This window comes from Acanthisitta chloris, unplaced genomic scaffold (assembly GCF_000695815.1).
Source record: "Acanthisitta chloris isolate BGI_N310 unplaced genomic scaffold, ASM69581v1 scaffold23454, whole genome shotgun sequence".
Taxonomy (NCBI): Eukaryota; Metazoa; Chordata; class Aves; order Passeriformes; family Acanthisittidae; genus Acanthisitta; species Acanthisitta chloris.
In genome coordinates this window covers 14,728-36,199 of record NW_008669092.1, presented here as the reverse complement: position 1 = coordinate 36,199, position 21,472 = coordinate 14,728, and the positions used below count along the sequence as shown (strand labels likewise).

The following is a 21,472-nucleotide window of genomic DNA, read 5'->3' as shown; positions in this document are numbered from 1 at the left end:
GTAAGAAATATTTCTAATTAGATAAATTATAATATATAAACAAACTACAGCCATTTAAGGTCAAGTGACCTACTTCTATCCTGATATTTAGTCAAAACATTCCCTTTTATATTCTATGTAACAAATATAAAATATTTTTATTGTGTGTTTTTACGGCAAAGGTGTTTGTCATCACCCAAACTGAAATTTCAATAAGATCAGTTTATTCTCAGTGAAAATTAAGAGTCATGAAGACTTCAGTTTTCACGAGTTTTAAAAAATGAGACATGTAAGCATGATGTGTAATGTCATGAAGGCCCTTGACATCTGAGTAGTAATTCAGTGTGGAAACACTGCAGAAAGGATGATCAGTACTTCTCCTGGCACCATCTTCATGCTCTGAGAAGCCTATATCAAAATACTGCTGGGATTTTGTCTTGCAAGGGCTGTATATTCTGACCCTTATCCAAGAAATCACTTTAACCCAAAATTGTTCTAATAATTTTATCGAGTTACTCAAAGAATGGAAACTGAATATATATCTAAAACGATTTCTGGATCACTGCTTGTATGCCCTTAGGCATCCCACTGTATTGGCATCGTGCAGTCTTCAGAATAAAATGCAAGCTATATTTCTGTCAAGCAAGAGCCAGGAATGCTCATCTGCACAGCAATTTTTTGCTTCTGGATTGTAGTCTCGGTGGATTCTTTAAATCAATACTTATCTCAGTGAAAGTACTGTTAATTTAAGGCATAAGTGTTCATTTAATTGCATATACAATGTAAGCTCCATGTTATTTTAGAAGGAATTTAGAACATTAATATTCCTAAACAACTTAACAGCTGACTTTGGACTTTCCAAGATTGTGGAAGATCAGGTGACCATGAAGACAGTTTGTGGAACTCCAGGGTACTGTGGTATGTTGTATCATTATTTACATTTACTTTTATGACTGTAGAGACAAAGGAAAGAGGATGTTGGAGAAGACCATAAGATTACTCTGCTACATTGTGCTGCAGCTGATAACAGAACTTAGGTTGCATGTCCATTACCTTGTATGATATTCTCCTCCAAGCATGCTATAGAGTAGCACCAAATTCCAGTCCACTTAGATTCATAAAACTATACTTCAGATATTAGCTATTAATGTTCTGGTCGTCATCTCTTGTGACATTTATACTACAAACACCACACATCTGCACCTAGTATTTTGCCCTTTATATGCCTGTCTTTGGATATGATAAAAATAGGAAAATGCTTATTCCCCCAGAAGAGCCCTCAGAATTAAGATGACACGGTGGATAGAATTGAGGCTGAATATCTGTGTGGAGAAGAAAGGAGCTTTGTGCCTATAGTCATGGACCTGCAATCTTGGCTTTACAACCCGATTTAAGTGACCATGCAGAAGTCCTGGTGCCCAGAACACATTCAAGCATTGCTTTCCAGATTTGGAGGAAACCCAGGAGGAATACTGTTGAAATGCCAAAGTAAACTATGAATAATTGATAGTCCCAGGCTGGAACTCCCACATCCTGCCCACCCAGCTATCAGCAGCTTCTCCAGAAAGGATGCAGCAACAAAAACACATGCTGGAGTCAGAATACTTTGGCATCAAGACTTGAAAATCTCTAGTCCCTAGGATGTGCAAATTGATGCAGAGGACTGAAATCAAGATGGTCACAAAGAACATAACATGCTTCAACACTGTGCTGTCAGTGAACTTAATAATTAATTAATTAATTGCCTTAATTAATAACTTAATAAGTGATTTCTGAGAGTAGCACATAAAATTAAGCCAATGCAGAGCGGTGACTCATGATCAGTCTATTACAGCCAACATCTAAACTAACAGCAATGTGTCAGACAAATTCATTCACCAAAAGCAAACTTCAGGAAATATTAAGAAATATTTGAAACCCTGCTGTTAATGGTGTGGAAGTGTAATGCAGGAAGGCGAATAGATTTCAGCAATGTGCTGCAGCATTGATGCAGGCAGGTACAGCAAGTCCACTGTGCTACAGAAACATGACATCATCGATTTACTGTTGCAGAGCTGGAGGCCCCCAAAACTGCCAGGCCTTTCTGGCTGCTCCTCACTGCAGCAAAAGCAACTGCCTGAAATGGCCTGGTCTTTCTTGTCTTTCCTTCCAATCAAAACAGAATATCAAAAATACAGCCTAAATAAAGTGCAAAGTTATTAGAATATTAGAATCATTAAGGATGGAAAAGACCAGCACTCAGGGTGTGGCCTCACCAGTGCCAAGTACAGAAGGGCATTCACTTTTTTGGTCCCACTGGTCACCCTAGTTTTGATAGAAGCCAGGATGCCATTGGCCTATTTGCCAGACAGCTTTCCAGACACTTTGCACCTAGCCTGTAGGGGCTGCCTGGGGTTGTTGTGACCTAAGGGGATTTGTCATGTTGAACCTTATACAGCTGGTCTTGACTCATTGATCCAACCAAGTCCAGATCCCTCTGCAGTCTTCCTAACTTCCAGCAGATCAACACTCCCACCCACCTTGATGTCGTCTGCAAACTGACTGAGGGTGTACTCTATCCCCTCCTCCAGATCATGGTAAAGATATAAAACAGGACTGGCCCTAATACCTAGCCATGGGGAAAACTACTAGTGACCAGCTGCTGGCTGAACATAATTGCGTTTACCACCACTCTCTGGGTCTGGCTGTCTAGCCAGCTTTTTACCCAGTGAACAGTGCGCCTGTCCAAGCTGTGAGCAGCCAGTTTCTTCAGGAGACTGCTGTGGGAAACAGTATCAAAGGCTTTGCTGAAGTCCAGATAAACAACAGCAACAGCCTTTTGCTCATCCTTTAGGCAGATCACCCCATCATAAAATATTAGGTCAGTCAAACAGGACCTGCTTTTCCTAAACTCATGCTGGCTGGGTCTGATTACCTGGTTGTCCTATACCGGTCCCCTCATGTGATTGCACTCAAGATAATCTGTTCCATGACCTTCCCCAGCACCAAGGTCAGGCAGACAGGCCTGCAGTTCCCTGGTTCCTCCTTCCAGTCCTTACAGGAGATAGGAATCACACTGACTAGTCTCCAGTCATCTGAGACCTCTCCAGTTAGCCAGGACTGATGGTAAATGATGGAGAGTGGCTTGACGAGCTACTCCACCAGCTCCTTCAGTACCCTTGAGTAAATTCCATCCTGTCTCATAGGTTTGTGAGTGTCTAATGACACAGCAGGTCATTAACTACTTCTTCCTGGACTGCAGGGGATGTATTCTGCTCTCTGTCCCTGTCAGCCAGTTCAAGGGGCTGGTTGCCCTGTCAATAACCAATTATTCTGTTGAAGACAGAGGCAAAGAAGGCACTAAGCCTTCCCCAGCATTGGTTACAATGCTCCCATCTGTGTCCAATAAAAGATGGAGATCTTCCTTGGCCCTCTTCTTGTTGATGTATTTATAAAATCACTAAGCAAAATACTGAAGTAAAAGTACCACCTTCTCAGTCACATTGTAGCTCCAGTGCTGATGTACCTTTCTGTTGTTCCTTACACAATGCTAAAAAGCAATTTGAAACCAGAGTCCAGTTTTCATTTTATTCTGGCTTTGCTTGACATGACTTCTGTTGTTGTATATTCAGTGAAAGTAATTATTTGCTTAATTAAGGGCTTAAAGGAGCAGGTGCTAACTTTTTAAAAGACACATGTGTGTACAGACTTTAATTGACTTTGTGACTGTTTCTTCATTCAGCTTTCATCTTACTGACAAGTATTTTGTCACCTGCAGCACCAGAGATACTACGGGGATGTGCCTATGGCCCTGAAGTGGACATGTGGTCCCTGGGGATTATCACGTACATCCTGTAAGTGCAGACAGGGGTTCATTTTTTAGCACCTGTGGGATTTTATGGCATTATGAGCTGTGCCATTGGAATAGACAAGATTCTGAACTTTAATTATGATCTTTCTAATTTTATTTAAGGAAGTCAAATCCCAGAGGAGCATGGCAAAACGCTCAGGTTATATATTTGATAAACATAGCATTTCTTCCTGAACAGCAGCAACATCTGGGCAGAATCATGCTATTTATGTGAATGAATAGCAGTGAAGATACTGAAAGCAAAAATACAATCATGCAAGTGTCAGAGAGCATTGAGTTTTTTTCTCATTCACACAAACTGTGAGAGATCCTAAGCAGCTTATTAGCTAGAGATGGGGCAGGGAAAAATTAAGGCACTTGGAGTCATTTCACAGTGCCTGTGAATATTCTGAAATGCAGCTGCCTCATCTGTGTCAGCCACAGACACTGCTAAAGCTTCAGCTGCAACATCAGTGCTGCTGTCTCACAGCATTTCATCCAGGAGGCAGGGAACAGCCCTGGACTCTCTGTCTGCAAATCACTACAATGGGTTAAATCATTAATGTTGAAGTGTTCCATTTCTTACAAGATAACAAAAGACCCTGCTGACAGAGGGCTATGAGCAATGCTGCCCATACCTATTTTGAACAGTTGAAGTTGCAACTATAGACCAAACTTTTCAGACAATTGTGTCTAAAGGTAGGTATTTGTGTCTACATCTCAGTATGGCTAGTCATAATTCAATTGGCAAGCATTGTAATTGCTTTATTGTATCGACTGAATCTTTCAAAGGAAGATTATCAAGAAGGAAAAATTGTATATGATGTATTGACACTTCTCTTAATTTAGTCCCTTGGCAACCAAAATGCCAAGATGGCTTGTGTAGCTATATGCAATACTTGCAGGATGCCTTTTTGCAGAAGAAAATGAGATTTTACACATGTACATTAAAGATATGGAGGATTTTATACATCTGGGACATTTCCTTTTCCCTGCTAGAACGCATTAACTGTGTATAATAACACAATTATTATCTTTTCATCTTTTGCAAAGCAAGAATTACATTCTGTAGGGTTTATACTAAAAGTCCATGTAAGGATATATAAATACTCTCATGGAAATACTAGAAAACATCTTTTGTTCTGTACATAAGCTTCAAAAAATTCACAGCTCTCTTTTGGATGCCTGTAAATATTAGGCTACAATATTCCTATTTGCCATTTTGTTATCTGCTCTTTTTAAAATCTGAATCTTTGTCTCAAGGTCTGATTTAAGAACCACAACTTGTGTTGGAGATCTCATTACAGAAATTGCCTGCCAGGTGCTCATTTCTTGTCATTTCTAGGTTATCCATGCATGGCAGAGGGATGTGAAGGTTGACAGCAAAGCTGTCCCCAAGATTTAATAGAATACTTTTGTTGTCCTTTTACAAAGCCGCCTAGAGTAACCTATGGCCTTTCCTGGTTGTTTAAGGGACAGTTGTACTTGAAACTGAGAGCCTTTCTTAAGTAGAACTTGTTTTCAAGTGTAGGCAAGCTCCAAGCAAGAACACACAGGAAATTCCTATTTGAACATATGGAGCAACGTTTTCTATATGCAGCCTTTCAAAATCTTCCAGCTGTTCAGAAAATGTTTCCAAGCCACATTAAACCTCTATACTGATGTACAAGTGTCTGAGTTCCTTCTTCCTCTTTCTGATCCTGTCCTACTCCCACCTCAAAATCCAATTTGATCTATAGGAACAAGCCAGCAAAAATCCACTTGGCTATTTCTTCCATTTAGTGTTAACAGTATTCCACATTTAAAACTCTTCTATTGTGTGTAAGGCTTTGTGGATTAATATGTCTGATGTATTAGAAACTGAGACTGGAAAGGTACATGTGAAATAACTAACTCATTAATCCTCCAGCCCGAAGGACAATGTTACATGTCTCAGTCTTATAGTTCAGTAGGGGGAATGCACTTGTGTACAGTCAAAAAAAATACACTGCTGTATATGCCCCTAAAATGGAGTGGATGTAAGAGTTTACAACCATGTTATGGAAGATGTGCATAAAACTATCTTCTCATTAATCAAAGTGGAGTTAGTACTTGATTAAGAAAAACGTTGACACATATTTTGGCAGGACTGCTTTTCCTGAGGGAAATTATATTAAGACCTATTGATGATAACTGTCATAATTCCAGAGAAGACACATGTATATTTTTAAAAGAAAAGAGGAACAGTACTTTTGTACAGCAGGTTAGAAATCCTTCTGCATGTTTGAGATGCAGATAGTGGTCAGCAAACATAAGCTTTGCCTGTAGTCAAAATTGCGTGGATTTAATTAAAGGTGGGTTTTGAGTAACTTACTTTAAAAAGGAACAAAACACTGTCTGGTCATTTCTAATTGTTTTTGAAGCTGTTTACATTGATTTTTTTCTTTATTTGGTAGGTAATTGATTTAAAATGAATTCAGCATAATATAATGCTATTTCATAACAAAATGAAATCAAGAGCAGCTGCACTGGATCTTACCCTGCTTTAATTAATCCACTTTGAAATCACACCTCTTGTTTTATCCAACTAATCTGGCATGTACCAAAAAATTCTGTCTGTTGAAATGGGTTTTTATTTTAAGTAGATGCTTTTCTATAGAAATTGTTAATAAGACAACAATAGGTGATAGTAGTGAGTTGCTGTAAAAATAGAGAGTCACTTGGGAATCCTTCAACACAGTCACAACAAGCCTTAAGCATGGTCTCAGTGTATGTCATCAGTTACCTGGTATCCAGAAGCTAGTTTGGGCTGAACCAGTGAGTGGCCCAACAATCCTGCTCAGCAAAATTGTTCCACGGGAATAGGAACTGATCTGATGCAAGCCCAGAAATGGTGGTGGGAGAAGCAGGCAAACGGGAGAAGGGAGCAGCAGAGGGACTGGCCAGCTCCCACCTACTGAAGCACACAGTGTTTGGAGGCTGGATTCTTGTGCTTTAATCCATCTCTGCCAGACTTGGAAACTAATAACGCAACCAGAATGTGCTTACAATGGAGTCTTTCTCCTCTTTAGCAGTGGGAAGTGATGCAGTTACTCCACCCACAGCTAGGCACCACTCTCAAAACCACATTTCTTCTTTGAACATCAGTCTCCTTTTTCAGTAGAGTAAGCACATTGATTGGGTTTAAAAATATAAAAACTAGTTAAAATATAGGGTTGCATTTTCCAGATTTGTTGCTGTCTTGATATTTACAATCTGCTGTTATTTTCCTGTCATCATCTCACTGCTTGTTGTATTTTTTGGAGGTAGAGTAGCAGATAGACTTTCTGTTTAGCTCAGAACACTTACTGGTTGAATAGGAAATTCACTTTAAAACATCTGATTATGTGTGCAGGCATGATGAAAGTGCAATGAAGCAATAAAAAAGGGCATTATATAAATGGAAATCACTTCTATGAGTTTGATTTCCCCAAGGCCAGCAGTGTGTATTTGTACTGGGATCTGTATTATTCAATATATTCATAAATGCAGTCATTAGTGAGATCACAAAATTTCTTTGTTATGTAAGTAAAGATGAAGGCAGATCACTAAAACCCACCAGAGGTTTTTACATTTTGAGTATGATATGATGAAAGAACATAACAGGGATGAACATAATCAAAAATCAGTCCTAACTGGACATATAAAAACTTCTAAATTCACTGGTAAAATGTGGTTCCTCAGCTAGTTCCTATCCTTCAGGCAAGAGTTACAGGGATTCTGATAATTGCTCTATAATCACGTTAAATCTGTGCTTGTAAATAATCAAAAAAAAACAGATATAAGGTCAGAAATTGTTAGAAAGAAATTAAGATTAAAATCGAAAACATTATTAAACTAATTTGTAACTCAGTGGTGTGCCCACGCTGAATCGTGTTTGCACCCACTTCGAAAAGGCACACAGCTGGAGAAGACTCACAGAAAGGGGCAGGAATGAGCAAAGGTTTCAGACTGAAGAATAACTAAATAGTTCAAGGGACTTTAGTCTGAGACCAGCAGAGCAAAGAGCTGCTAGAAGATATTTATAGGCATGTAGAAAGTGAACAGATACCAGTTGCTGCATGGCTACTCTAGCAGCAAGTCCCTGTATTAATAGTTCAAATTAAAGACATATGAAAATGGAAAGTTTACAATTTGACCAGTCTTTCCCAGTACTTATGACCACATTTTTGTCTGCTTTGTAGAATTAGGAATTCATGAGGACATCCAGGTCTGGTTTTCCAAACTTGTTTACAGGATACAAAGTAGGGAAAATAATACCATGAACTGTTTCTAACAATCCAAGACCAATTAATCTTTGATAAATATGTTTCTCTTTTATCCTTTCAGGCTTTGTGGCTTTGAACCATTTTATGATGAAAGGGGAGATCAGTACATGTTTAAGAGAATCCTGAACTGTGAATATGACTTTGTGTCTCCCTGGTGGGATGATGTGTCTCTGAATGCCAAGGATTTAGTAAGTAAAGAAAAAATGAGACTAGAGTAGCTAGTATGGCTTCCACTGAGAAAGTCCATTTTTGGGTGGGGGCAGAATAATTGGTTAACTGATTGTTCATGTGGTCCCTTGCTTTTCTTCTTGTCTTTTTGTCCTGTATTTTTGGTGCTGATAAATACCCCCTGTTAGACCAGTGGTGTAATTTTGTACTCAAAACTATGGATGTTCAGGTCCTTCTGTGAACTAAGCCACAGACTGTTTGGAGCTGTCATGGTGTTCATGTATGCCTGCCTTTTGTTCTAGATCTGAGGTGTTTCATCATTCCTTTTTTCTGGGCAGCTGTCTTCAGGGGAATGAAAAACAAAGTCCTTTATTTTGTGCATTTTCAAGACTGAACTTTGAGGGAAGAACATAAAAAGGAGTAAAACTTTTTATAAGTAGATGAGGAAAGACTGATTACTTTTAAATATGGTCCATTAGCAAAATGCAAGAGCTGGCATGCTATCTGCACTGCATTCTTTTATTAATGGATGAAGTATTTTGGATCCAGAAGACACTGATCTTCAGGGATAGGTATGCTCGAGTCTGATTTTTAGTCAATAATAACTTGCACAATCCAGTTATTTCATTAGCACTGCAAATGCAAATGCTCTGTTCCACATTACTTATACAGACTGTGCCATAAAATACTTTGTAATTGGTGTTTGTGAAGTACTTCAGGATGTCTCAAATGGAAGGACTGTAGAAGTTCAAAGTACTTTTTTGTTGCTGTATCAAATGTGAAATTTTTCTAAGGTCAAAAAAATATCATTTATTGCCAGATAAACAGCAGCCTGCAGTAAAGCTGCTCCTTTATTGTGTACAGAGAGCTTGGGTCCAAACTGGTCCATACTGTTTTTGTACAGTAAAGCTCAAAGTTTCAGGTTGGGACACTGTACAGCAAGTTGTAGAAAAGGATGAAGACCATGACTCTCAGCATTTGTGCTGTGGGTAGTTCTGGGGTGTGAAGTTGAAGTGATTTGCTTAAATTGACCTCTTTGTGGAGACACAACAGGTATTCATCACGATGTCTATTCTCCTGCACCCACCCAGGCCACCATTTTAATAGCTTTTTTTTTTAATTTCAGAGAACTCTAAAGCAAGTCTTCCCTCACACTTGAGCACATAACAACAGTGGAGCCCTGTGCCATCACTTGCACTCTGCTCAAAGAGGGTGTGCAGTCAGGAGAGTTGGGTAAGTGTGGCTCTGCTGAGTACCATCTGTGTACTTTGTTACTCCATCCTCATCTTTCCTGGTTTTTTAAAACACTGCTTGTCCAGATATACAGCAAAACCTGTGAAATGTAGCTCAACTGGACACACTTTGTATCCAGCAGTTTGTACCACCTCCACTCCCAGTGCAGTGCCTTGTTCCCAAAAATGTCCTACTGTCATATTTGTAGAGGTGCACCTTCACTGGCCTTGGTTACCCAAAGAATAGTGTAAATCACATTTGTTTCAGAGTGGGCTAAGAGAGAAACATTTGTACAGTACTTTTTAATTCATGTGTACATGAGGTTTTACAGTGAAAGAAATACTTCATTTGTGATGTAACTGACAGTGGCTGCAGGGTACAGGTCTGTATGAGCTGCATACACTGAAATTTAAACTTTCCAAACGAGTTTAAAACTTGTCCAAATCTAAACATAGGGATACTGCTCAGAGCACTGCCTGGTTGGGTTTACTTTGAGAATCTTCTTGATTTTATGTGACAATTCAGACATGCAACAGCCTATAGTGGATGCAGGTCAGCTGCATTAGTATATACTCTTAATATATTAGTAACCGGTTGCTTCTTTTTCTTCTCTCTTTCCCCTTAATGGCTGTCTTATTCAGATGTTATTTATGGAGGACCAAGAAAGGCCAGAAACAAAATATTTGCAAAGACACAAATACCAATTCTTCTTGGTTTCTTTGAATCTGTTTCACCTAAGATGCTTCCCAATCCAAGACCAGAGCCCTGAAATGCAAAGCTAGGTAAATGTAAATGAAGAATAAGGTTGACAGCCTTCTGTATTTCTTCCTTGTGGTGCAGGTTAAAAAGTTGATTGTTTTAGACCCCAAGAAACGCCTCACCACTCTACAGGCTCTGCAGCACCCGTGGGTCACAGGAAAGGCAGCAAACTTCGCACATATGGACAACGCGCAAAAGAAACTTCAAGAATTCAATGCCCGGCGTAAACTTAAGGCAAGTCCCTGCACATAATCTCTGGTTTGGCTACGAAAGCATGCAATTAGATTAGTAACCACGTAGAAACATTTTTTTCAGGACAACATTTGATAGTGCTACGGAAGCTTTTTCTTTGACGTGTCTGATGAAGATTGAAGAATTTGAAGCTGATTTAGTCAACGACAAAAGCCAATCAAATAATAATGTGTGAGGTTGATTGAAAACCCTATCTACACTGATAGAACTGCTGAGAATGCACACAGCTTTCACAAATTCATTACCTTCCTTCATTTCTTTCCTTTTTCCATCCTTGCTTCTGTCCATCTCCCTGTACTGTACTGCTTGCATGTCCTAAGAGTACTGACCAGAAAGAACAAAATTCTGAGTAATATTTTAATGAGCATCCATAAATCTGAGTTGAGATTGACAGGCCAAAAACATCTGTTTACAAGTACCTCTGGCAGCAAATGTGCAGTAGCATTCTTTATCTGAACACTAAGCCCCACAGTGCAGGAGTGCAGGTGGGATCTGTGCTGAAAATAACAAGTTCTGAATTCCCAGTATGCTCCTTTAGCATCTAGTCTATATATCTACAATGGGAAGAAGCAGGGAAACATTTTTAGGTGCAAACCTCAGGCAGCTGGACATTTAGCTGACATAACATCAGGAAACTTTTTTTCCCCAAATCCCTTTTTCAGTTGTTAAAGATTTGTGTCTTTAGATTTATTCAGGAGACAATTCCAGGGATACTTCTGCACAGAAATTATTACCAACAGCTACAATGAGGCTGGCCTTGGAGCCATGAAGAATAAAAGTTAAAAGCATCTCAACTCTTGGTTTACAAACCACATGCAAAATCCAATTCACAAAAAATTACCTTTAACTTTGGTTTTGCTAATATTTTTTCAATATTAGTAGAGAGCCATGACAGACAAACTCTAAAGGGGAAATAAATACATTTTGTTATTTACAGAGGTCTCAGAGACTGTAGCTATAATTCACAGTGATGTTTAGATTTTGTCTATATTTTTGCACCAACTACATTTTTTTGAGGCTCAATTTATTTAGATCCCTATGGTCAACCAATTTATTCTTCTGTGATTACAAGGTATTGCTTTTTATAAGTTTATTTCTTCATTGCTTTTCTATTAAAGATTAAGTGACCAAATCTCCAATTATCAAGAGAATTAATTGAAGTCAGTAGTTATTGTGAAGGTAATAGTTTTAGACATATATGTGTGTAAAATAAAGCAGAAATTTATAGACATTAATTCCTGGCCAAAAAAAAAAGAACATAGCAGAAACCCAAGTTGTGAATATATGCTTTAGCTGTTGTTTTGTTATAGCAAAAATAATATGAAATTATCCTCTCTTTCTTATTATACAAGTCCAGCAGCAGCCTTGCTTAATGTAAAGACATATTTTTATATAATGACTCTAAAGGTCTCAGTTGTGCTTTGTTTCATAGACTGTGTTGAATTTGTTTCATAAACATCTACACAGCTACTGAGAGTAAATTATATTAAAATTATGTTTAGACGTTTCAGTCTCATTGAGTAGCCTGTTCTGTTTGTAATCAGTTGTTCAAAGTTCTCTCACCACTAATATGGATGTCTGTAATTTTTCATTTAAGGGGTCTAGACTCATGTTCAAAATTCTTGACACTTTTATTGGCTTTTGCCTTGTACTTTTTCTTCATGTTCTGTCTTAGCTGATTCTTTTTTATTTACAATGTTTATGTAGCCTGTTTTTCATTAGCATCTTCTTTTCTTTTTATTTCTATGTGGGTTTTTGTTTGATTGATTGCTTGCTTTTTTTTATTCTTTTTTAATTTTATTTTGGCATAATTACCTCTCTAAATTATCCACAAAACTTGCTATGCTCCTCATCTCTTCCTGCAGACCCACTTCTCTAACATCTAAGCAAAAAGCTTGCGAACTCAGAAATAGCTTGAGTTGTCATCCACAGAGATTAGTACTACTTTTCCTCACCTCTGTTTCTTTTTCAGGCAGTAAAACTCTTCAAGGCAAGGGCTAATATAACTGTCTTCATGTGTGTCTTCATTTTGTGATATTTTATGTGGTATGAGAGCCTATCTCCAAGGTGTATTTTTATACGTATACTTAGGAAGTTGCCTGTATGGTCTGCACTGTCATGTTTGGCATATGCAATAGTGCCATAGTGATAAATATTGTTTTCCTTTGTGAAATGTTCATGTAATAATCAGTGATAAAACTGATATTATTATGACAGAAGATGACTTTCTTTTTGCCTGTAACTTCAACATGGGAGACCTGAAGTAGTTTCTGAAGAAAAATGCAGAATGTGCAGCTCTTTATGTTTTCCAACTTGGAATATTGTGAAAGCAGCAATTTTAAACTTCAATACGATATTTCAGGTGACCATGTAAATCTGTCCAGGCCCAGGCAGGTATCCAAATGTTGCTTTACCATTAAGGATAAACATGATTATATTCCCTAGTGGGAAGGTGCTAAGTCTGCAGTGTTGACAGACCATGGCCTTTAAGGAATGTTTGCTTGATCCTCTCTCTCTCAGGCTGCAGTGAAAGCTGTGGTGGCATCAACACGCCTTGGCAGTGCCAGCAGTCACAGCACGCACGACAGCAACAAGCCCAGCCATAACCCATCTCCCGTCCTCGATGGCAAACTTGAAGAGAAACCCACTCAGGAAGCAGAAGCAGCTCCAGAAGAAATGTCTTAGGTCAATGTGCTTCATTGTTTCAACAGAGATCTGTCATTTCATACACCAGCTAACGTCTCATTCAGCAAGAGAGATTCGTAAGCTTGGCCTCTCTGGTTCTGCTTTGGGGTGCCAAATGCTCTGGCTGGTGATCCTACCTTCAATGCATGTGACTGCTTAAGAAAATAGTTAACTGTTCCATAAGGCATGTCATGGAAACAGTGTAATTTGCAGTAATACCGGCAGGTGAAAACATGGGGATGAATAACTACCTACCATAATGTGTATACTTCATATACATCTATCTAGTGTTTCTAGATGGCATTTGAAACAAAATGCTATTTCATTTGGTTATATGGAAGTAGGTGTATTATCTGTGTTTTAAGTTTCTTGGAACTGTTTCCTTTCAGATTCACAGTCCTTCAGCATACAAAATGGAAGGAAATACCAAACTGATGCTTTTAAAATTGATGTATGAAATAATGCTTTTTATCTGTAAAATTCAAAAAGTATTTGGGGATTTACATGCAAAAAACATTCCACTACTTCTGGGAAGAAATTGAAATGTTAGTTCCACTGGGCATGAAAATGTACATTGCTCAAGCTTGCATTGAGAATGCCTTATTCTGACTTTTACTGTTTATATACAGTATTTTAATAACAACCAAAATTACTCAGATTTCTGCAATTTCATTCTCTAGTAAAGTGTTAGCAAAACAAAATGATAGACTAAACGAGTATTAGAGTACATGCAAATTTTTGACATATCATTATGTTTATTCATTCATTTCTAAACTGTGCAGCTAAGAAGACTTTTCATAGGGCCTAAGGGAATAATCTGCAATTAAATAAGTTGCAAATGCTTGAAGGAAGCTATTCCACATCTTACTAATTTTGCATTGGGGAAACACTCTTATACAAGGTTTGGGAGCAAGTAGTATAATCTAGTTGGTTCCTGGGTAGTTTAACCTCATGAGTAACCAGTTTCCACTTGTCAGTGTGGTTGGACCGTATTTTCCTAACAACGGACCCCTCCTGTACAGTGACCCACCAGCACAGACCTAGCATCCACTCAGAGCTCCTGTGTCTTAAGTTAACAGCTGTGTTCATCGATCAGCTTGCAAAAGTAGGGGCAGATCTTCAGCTATTTTGATGATTTTGTTGAATGTAAGTGATAGGAACTGAAAAACTGGCATGCATCAGGAAGTATGACCATTTATACTTGTTTGTTTTCACTTTGATAGCACATGACTCTTGCAATGATATATTACAGAAATGGCAAAAAGGACCTGATGTACAGCCATGTATTTGTGTTTGTTAAGCTATTTAATACTAATAGTTACCTAACATCCTAATACAGTAAACATTCCTCTTTTGATTGAATTGTTTTTATGTTATTGTTAGGCCTTGCACAACTTGCCTTGAAAAAATATATTAGCTACTGAAAAAAACAAGTCTTTAATAAAACATTCAGTAGCTACATTTCCTGGCTAAATCAAAGGGTAATGCAATGTTATTCATACAGTAGGTTTGATACATAAAATGTGCCCTATATTAATATATAAAGGAAAATTAAAGATACTCTCTTTGCTAGATGAGAATGCATGCTAATGAATGTATTATACTTGAGATTTTTATATCCATTTCTTAGAACACTCTGAACTCGTACAAAAAGGTGTGCTCACAAAGCACAGTTTTAGAGTACATGCATCCATCGTTTTTTCAAGTGACACACTTTAAGATCTGCTGAAATAGTTGGTGGGGTTGTGGCAGCTGTGTACAGGCCAATAAGACATCTTCGCAGATTTTCCCCTTGAAAACAGGTACAGTAAGACTAATCACTTTGGCGATGATGATAGGTACATCTACCTGTCTCACTTTTTACTGTCTGTCTTGTCTCCTGTGAGGTGGATGCAGGGCAAATGCATTTCTCAGCCACTTTACCCCTCCCCCTTATACTGTGGTGAAGCCATCTGAGTTTGTTTGGTAGGGAGAATTGATGGGAAAAGCTGTATTTCTGTCACATTTCCTCCTTCATTTGGGATAGTTGATTCTAATATGCAGAACTGGAGCTGGGTGTGCAGTCATTGTGCATCTATGAGAGCTTGAGCAGAAACATCTTTATCTGGGGCGTGGTTTGCTGAGCTGAAAAGTAGTCCCAGCTGATTCTTAAAGTTATTTTTTGCTAAATTATACCTTAGCATATCATAACTGTGAACCGATGCCATGCAACAGGAGACCTCTTTTTGACAGCATGGTCTCAGAGGCAGCTCAGTTTTGTGCATAAAGGCTCTGGGGCTTCAGTTAATTTTGCTTGGTTTTGTTTTATTATGCTCAACATGAAACAATCAGGATGGCTGTGCTGAATGGATTACCAGTATATGATTCAGTAAAGCAGCATGCCTGACTGATGTATGACAGTGCTAAACAGAAGGAAGAGCAGCACTAGGGTGTATGTATGCAGTGTAAGAAAGGAGTGTTACATGCATTGTTTTTGTCTGAAAAATCACATCCTAGCAGCATCTGCTGTAATTCAGACTGGGGAGTGGAACAGCAGAGTCCTACTGTGGCTGAAAAATATGAATGCCCCTGGAAACTACTGGACATGGACTGGTTCTCCATCTGTGGCTATAAACTAGATAGAAAGTTACTGATACTCTTTTCTGATGAAACCTTAAGTTTCACATTTCTAAAATATTTAACACATTAGCAAAGTCTTTCAAGTACAAAAGGGAAAACCTTGCCATCTTTTTGAAATATTTGAACTTCACAAAACTTTTCCTTTAAAAGCAGATTGTAGAAAAAGCCAATTAAAGTCTAATATTTGAGACCTAGGCTGGGGATATGATGGCTGTCAAATGGCTAACAAAGTCCTGCCTTTGCATCACAAAAGGTTTTTTCAAAAGTTCAGAAAAAATCATTCCAAAACAGGTTTCATGCAATTTCAAACACTTTTTCTTGCAATTTTGTGGATGACATGGTAGACTGTATTACAGGAGCCTGGTGCTGGTTTGTTCGCTGAACTCTGCAATTTCCATTGTGTAAGTGTGCTGTAAAGAGGCAGACAAACGAATCAAACTTTTGAGTGCAAAACTACATTGAAGCAAAATTTTGTGATACATTCTGAAATATGTGTTTTAGAATAAGGGTACTAAGGGTTCTGTTCCCACAAATGAGCAGGCTGTTGAGCACATGGAGTGAGAAAAACTGCCCAGCATTCCTTTTGGTTTGGTGAAAGTGCTCTGGAAATCTTTTTGGTGCTACAGGAGGATAAAAGTGGCAACAAAGCTTTTTAAAGGGGCTCAGACCAGTAGCGAGTCCCAGGATGGAGGAAGCTATGGCTCAATGACAGCTGGGCCTCAACACTTGCCAAATAAAGCACCTTCTTCTACAACTCACACTGCAAGTGCAGCACCAAAGCAGCTGGCGGACATGGGGAAGTGAAGACAACACCACATTTTCTGCAGTCCAGCAGCAGGGAAAGGGCAGATGATGTTGGGAGTTGTTAGTGACCAACTTAGTGGAAGGACAGCAGTATCTGCTAACTAGCAAATGCAGAAGACTCTGGAAAATAAACACCCATTTCCAGATAACAGTGTGCCTCAGCTCCTGCACACATACTGGGGCAAGCTGATATGTGGAGCCCTGCAGTTCTGCTCTCCAGGGTTTTAAAAGCAGCTTATGAAAGTATACGGTGGAGGACTCCCAGCAGATCCTTGCAGTGTCCTGCACATTGCCTTCTTAGAATGACAGACACAAGTTTCAGCGCAGTACCTTGAGCCCAGGTTTGTGCAGAGGCTGCCTGTTTCTCATGGTGAAGAACTCAGTTTTGTGTGGCTGAGTCTACCTTGCTGCTGCTGAGGTTACAACTGCATAGCTTATGTAGGCATGGCATTCATGTAACAAAAAAATATCTTCTTATATGAGAGGAATGCAGGAGTGAGGCCGAATAAGCAAGATGCACAGTTAAACCTAGAGCACAATGGCAGGGCTACATGCAAGTCCTAGAAATACCAAAGGTAAATAAAGACACAAGGCAGAACATCCTTAAAGTTACTTTATAAAACAATAATAGTTCAAAGAATGTCCTTTGTATCTTTCAGAGTAATTTCAGTTAGAGCATAAAACCATAATAGCGAGAGTTCACTCTGCCTTTGTATAAAGAAATTTAACTACCCTGATAAGCCCTGGCACAAAACCATGTTTCATTGAACAAAAAACATCAGCTGCATTTCAAAATAGGAAGAAAAGAATAAGGAATGAAAAGGAGAAAATTGAGAATAAAATAATTACCTAGTCTAGACATGGAACTCTTAGAGTGGGGTCAGCAGAAGGCTACAAAGAATACAAGGGACCAGGAGCACTTCTTTTATAAAAAAAGGCTGAGGGAGTTGGGCCTATTCAACTCTGTGAACAGACAGCTGAGAAGCACCTCATTAATGTATACAAGTATCTGAAGGGAGGGTGTCAAGAAGATGAAGTGAGACTCATCTTGGTGGTGCTGAGCAGTAGGACAAGAGGCAACAGGGAAGAACCGATGTATATGAAGTTCCACCTGAATATGAGGAAAAACATTTTTGCTGTGCAGGTAACCATGCACTGAAACAGACTGACCAGAGAGGCTGTGGATACTCCCTCACTGGAGGTATTCAATAACCATCTGGATGCCTGTGCAATGTGTTCTAGGAAATCTGGCTTGAGCAGAGAGTTTGGACCAGATGATCCCACCAGGACCCTTCCAACCTTACCCATCCTGTGATTCTGTGATTCTATGATCTTAATTCCAGAACATGCATAAACTTTTACTGGCGAGACTCTAGATTATCCACATAAGCAAAATTTTGCTTTATATCAGGGAAGTAAAACTTCTGGCCAGAGTAATTCAGTAAAGATTGCTGGAAGTTCAGTGAAGAGCATCCCTTGGAGTCTGAATCCTCTAACTTAATATAAGGATAGAACGATGCATATGCATATAACTAAAATCGAGCAAACACAAACAAAAAAAGACTTGCATTACATCCTCTTCTACCCTCCAGAGTGCAACACAGAACATGAATGCAGTCATGAACTTAGCCATTATTGGAAGGCATTCAAGTATTCTGGGAACAGGCATAGTACAGAAGCAGGAATACAAAGGAATAGTCAAAATCACCCAATTCTGAACTTAGCAGTAATATTATAGATTAAAATAAGAACATGTACATGCGCACAAAAATATATATAAATTTATCAAGAAAGAGGCAGAGACTGCTGAACAGTTTCAGAGAGCCATGCCTGTATTAATAGTTGCAGTAACCTTTTAAGCTGTGCTTTGTCCTTTGTGAGCATTACTTGGCTGGAACTGAAGGTATAATGGTTAACAGTCTTGTTTACATGGATCATTGCTGAATGAAATTAAGTGTAATAGATGTCAAGGTATGAAAGATAATAAATACAGTAGTACCGAGTTTCCCCAGCTCTAGATCCTTCCAAGGCACAGCTTGGAAAAAAAGAATGATTCAGTGCCCCTGTTCTTTTGTATGCTTAGTACATGGGTTGAAGTAGGGTGACAACACAAGCACAGCATTTTGTGACAAGTTAGAGCTGCCCTAAACTGCACCAGAGGACCCTGCCAGTAATGTTCCATTTGCAATATGCATGACCGAGAACTGAAAATCTGACCCTCAATTTGTGCATCAGGAAGATGTTTAGTGGCCAAGGTATATTAAACAGCATGTGTTGCCCTTATTAAGTAGCACAGGACTCCTCCCATAGCTTTCTGTTCGCCCGAAAAATTGCAGCATTCCAGAGTGTTATATGAGAGTAGATAAATATAGGAGCTTAAAATAAAGAGATCTTTTCTTTTTTTCCCATTGAAACTCTGCCTTCAAGAACAAGTGTTAATACGCCTTCCTGGCCAAATGGCTTGTTGTTGTTTTTCCCCTCTATACTTCATATTTTTTTCCCTGGAACCCATGGAGCACCCAGGTGGAGCTGTCAGCTGCCAGTCAGTGTGTAAAGAGACATCTGATGCTTGGGAAGTTTCAGCTTCTCTGCCCTGGCAAATCTGCTATTGCTCCTGGTTCCAAGACATAATTTCACTCCTGCTCTAGTGCTTGCAAAGGAGTCTGGGTTTTATTGGTCAAGTATACACACATTTCTCTGTGAGCCATCCCTGTTGTGATTTGTCATTGCCAGTTAGTACCCAGGGAGAAGTGTTTCTACTTCACTCCCTGTTTCCTAGGTTCATGCTGTTTTCTGGCACCTTCAGTTTCCTTTCTCAAGAGCCTATACCTCACTGACAGAAATAGCCCAGTGATGTGCAACAAATGCCAGACAGAAACAGAAAATAAGTCAGCTTCCTGGGTTAGTTTCCCAATAGAAAATGAAGGCAACTGGGCTGCTGTAGGCGCTGCTAACCCTCAAGGTGTTCAGAACAAAGTGGCACAGGAACAGCACTATGCCAGGTTCTGCTTCTCAGCACCAGGAAGCTCCTTTGTTAACAGCACCTTCTTCCTTCTGTGGAGATGTTGTTGTTTAGGTCAATCCAAAGAAATACATCAGGCCTAGGAACTCTGAAAAATACGTGAACTATAACCAGGGATCTTAATATCATTTACTTAATACCAGTTGATATACTTAGTATCATATTTTATGCAGCATTGCCACTTTCTGAGTTGGTAGAACAAACTGCGTAGTGAGTTTGGAACACTTGGTCCCATTTGTTGCCTCAAATTGTAGATCTGCTTTGTAATACAAAACTCTGTGGAGCCAGTCTGCATTTGTACACACAGAGAAAGCTATCAAAGAGAAAAAAAGACTATAATTCTTATCTCCATGCTGAGTGGATCTGGAATGGCTCTTCTAATTGAAATTACTGTGTCAAATGTCCTGAAGCAGTTATTCTGGCAACTCAAAAGCTGAGTGTAAGCCAAGCCATTGGGTATCATTTACAGCTGTAAATGGCATATGATCTGTCCCAGATGCAATATGCTCTAGTAGCCGCTGAGTCACATTTATTCATCCAAAGAATGGTGCATAGGGGTCTTTGTCATCATATCGTCCCACAGATCCCAAAGCATGATGATGTTACTTACAAATGCTAACTTTATATAGTGAGCACAACCACTGTCACAAATCCCTAAGTAACACCAAAAAATAAATGCCCACAACAGAGGACTTTGCTACAGAACACATGAAAGAAAGCTCCTTCTTAGCTTTCTGTCAATAAGGAATAAAGTGAAAAGTGTCTATAAGTGCTTCTTCCAAGGTCTCAGGTTCCTTGATTTCTGTTATTTTCCAGACATCCCCACCAGTCATGTTTATGAAAGTAGTGCAAATTTATCCAGTGGCAGACTCCTCCAGATGGAAAACCCTCACCATTGACCCCACTTTTCATTTGTAAGACATCGAAGGTGTGTAGTTTGTATTATTAATAACAGTCTCTTCATCAGCTTGCTATGGGTCCTGAAGTAGTCTTTTATGGAGAACTGGAGTTTATCAAGAAATATTTCATCAAACTAAGCAAATAGACTGTATGTATATTTGGAAAACTATCTTTGAAGGCTTTCTTGAACCCTGCTGAAGCAGTGTCCTCCCTGAGAAGTATTTTCCTTAGGAATAAGAGTGATCCATGGGATCCTGCAAACCATCCAAGCCTGACGCCACCACCAGCTTACTGCCCTCAGTGTAGTGGTAGGTGTCTTGTTTGCTCTGCTCAGATCTTTACCAGTTTTGCTTCAGGGAAACAGTAATTACAAACTAATTTACTTAAAGTAATTAGACACAAGAACATATAAACTACTAGCTGCTGAGAGCTAACCCAAAATATGTCTTTGTGACATTATGCACAACAGGAACCACTTCCTTGTTCACACCACATCTTTATGGAATGTCATGCTAATGCTTCTGATTAAATAGCAGAAATTTTATTTACTATTCCACAAGGGACACTGGTTTGGGGTTTGGTTGGGGTTTCTTTGTTTTGGCTTGTTTGGTTTTTTTCCAGAATTACACAGTGTTGAGAGGCCTATGCTCGTGAGAAAATTACCTCTGAAATGATTAGGTGCTCAGGGAGAAGGAAAGATGGAGGGGTGGAGGGTGAACCCTAGTCATAGAACCATAGAATCACTTAGGTTGGAAAAGACCTTTAAGATCATTGAGTCCAACTGTTAACCCAGCACTGCCAAGTCCACCACTAATAGGATGGTCTTGGAAAACAGCAATGGTGGCTGGTCCAGCTTGCAAAGGAGTGGGAGGAGTGGAGGAGTCATGGAGGCTGTCACACTAGGGGAATTTTGTTAGTACCAAGGAGCTATACCTC

At 39.1% G+C, this 21,472-nt stretch overlaps 1 protein-coding gene across 1 annotated transcript in view; it reads left to right on the top strand.

Moving 5' to 3' along the window:
• The window catches only part of LOC103800810 (calcium/calmodulin-dependent protein kinase type IV-like), a gene marked incomplete at its 5' end in the record, with an annotated part of 14,886 nt that extends 1,181 nt beyond the window's left edge, over window positions 1-13,705 (top strand). Inside the window, 5 exons of the mRNA XM_009073195.1 lie at window positions 823-897; window positions 3,737-3,812; window positions 8,156-8,282; window positions 10,336-10,488; window positions 13,027-13,705. Of these exons, the coding sequence (XP_009071443.1) occupies window positions 823-897; window positions 3,737-3,812; window positions 8,156-8,282; window positions 10,336-10,488; window positions 13,027-13,191 (596 nt within the window). The remainder of the gene's footprint in view (window positions 1-822; window positions 898-3,736; window positions 3,813-8,155; window positions 8,283-10,335; window positions 10,489-13,026) is intronic.
• Between the last annotated feature and the right edge of the window lie 7,767 nt (window positions 13,706-21,472).